Below are 211 nucleotides of genomic sequence, written 5' to 3' on the forward strand. Positions count from 1 at the left end.
GCCCCCCGGGGGCGGGCGCGGGGCGCAGCCTTCCGATCCCGGTCGCTCTGACAAGCGCCCCAGGGCGGGGAGCCGGCGCGGGGTGGGCGCGGACGCGGGCGCTGGGCTCGTGCGGGCGTCGCGATGAACATCGTGGTGGAGTTCTTCGTGGTCACTTTCAAAGTGCTCTGGGCGTTCGTGCTGGCCGCGGCGCGCTGGCTGGTGCGGCCCA

General features: G+C 75.4%; 1 protein-coding gene across 1 annotated transcript in view; it reads left to right on the forward strand.

The window, feature by feature from the left end:
• The window catches only part of RDH10 (retinol dehydrogenase 10), a 26,220-nt gene continuing 26,009 nt past the window's right edge, over positions 1-211 (forward strand). The window contains exon 1 of the mRNA XM_006924030.2: positions 1-211. This exon is cut by the window's right edge and continues 189 nt beyond it. Within this exon, the coding sequence (XP_006924092.1) occupies positions 124-211 (88 nt within the window). The 5' untranslated portion in view covers positions 1-123.

Source organism: Pteropus alecto, unplaced genomic scaffold, assembly GCF_000325575.1.
Source record: "Pteropus alecto unplaced genomic scaffold, ASM32557v1 scaffold87, whole genome shotgun sequence".
NCBI lineage: Eukaryota > Metazoa > Chordata > Mammalia > Chiroptera > Pteropodidae > Pteropus > Pteropus alecto.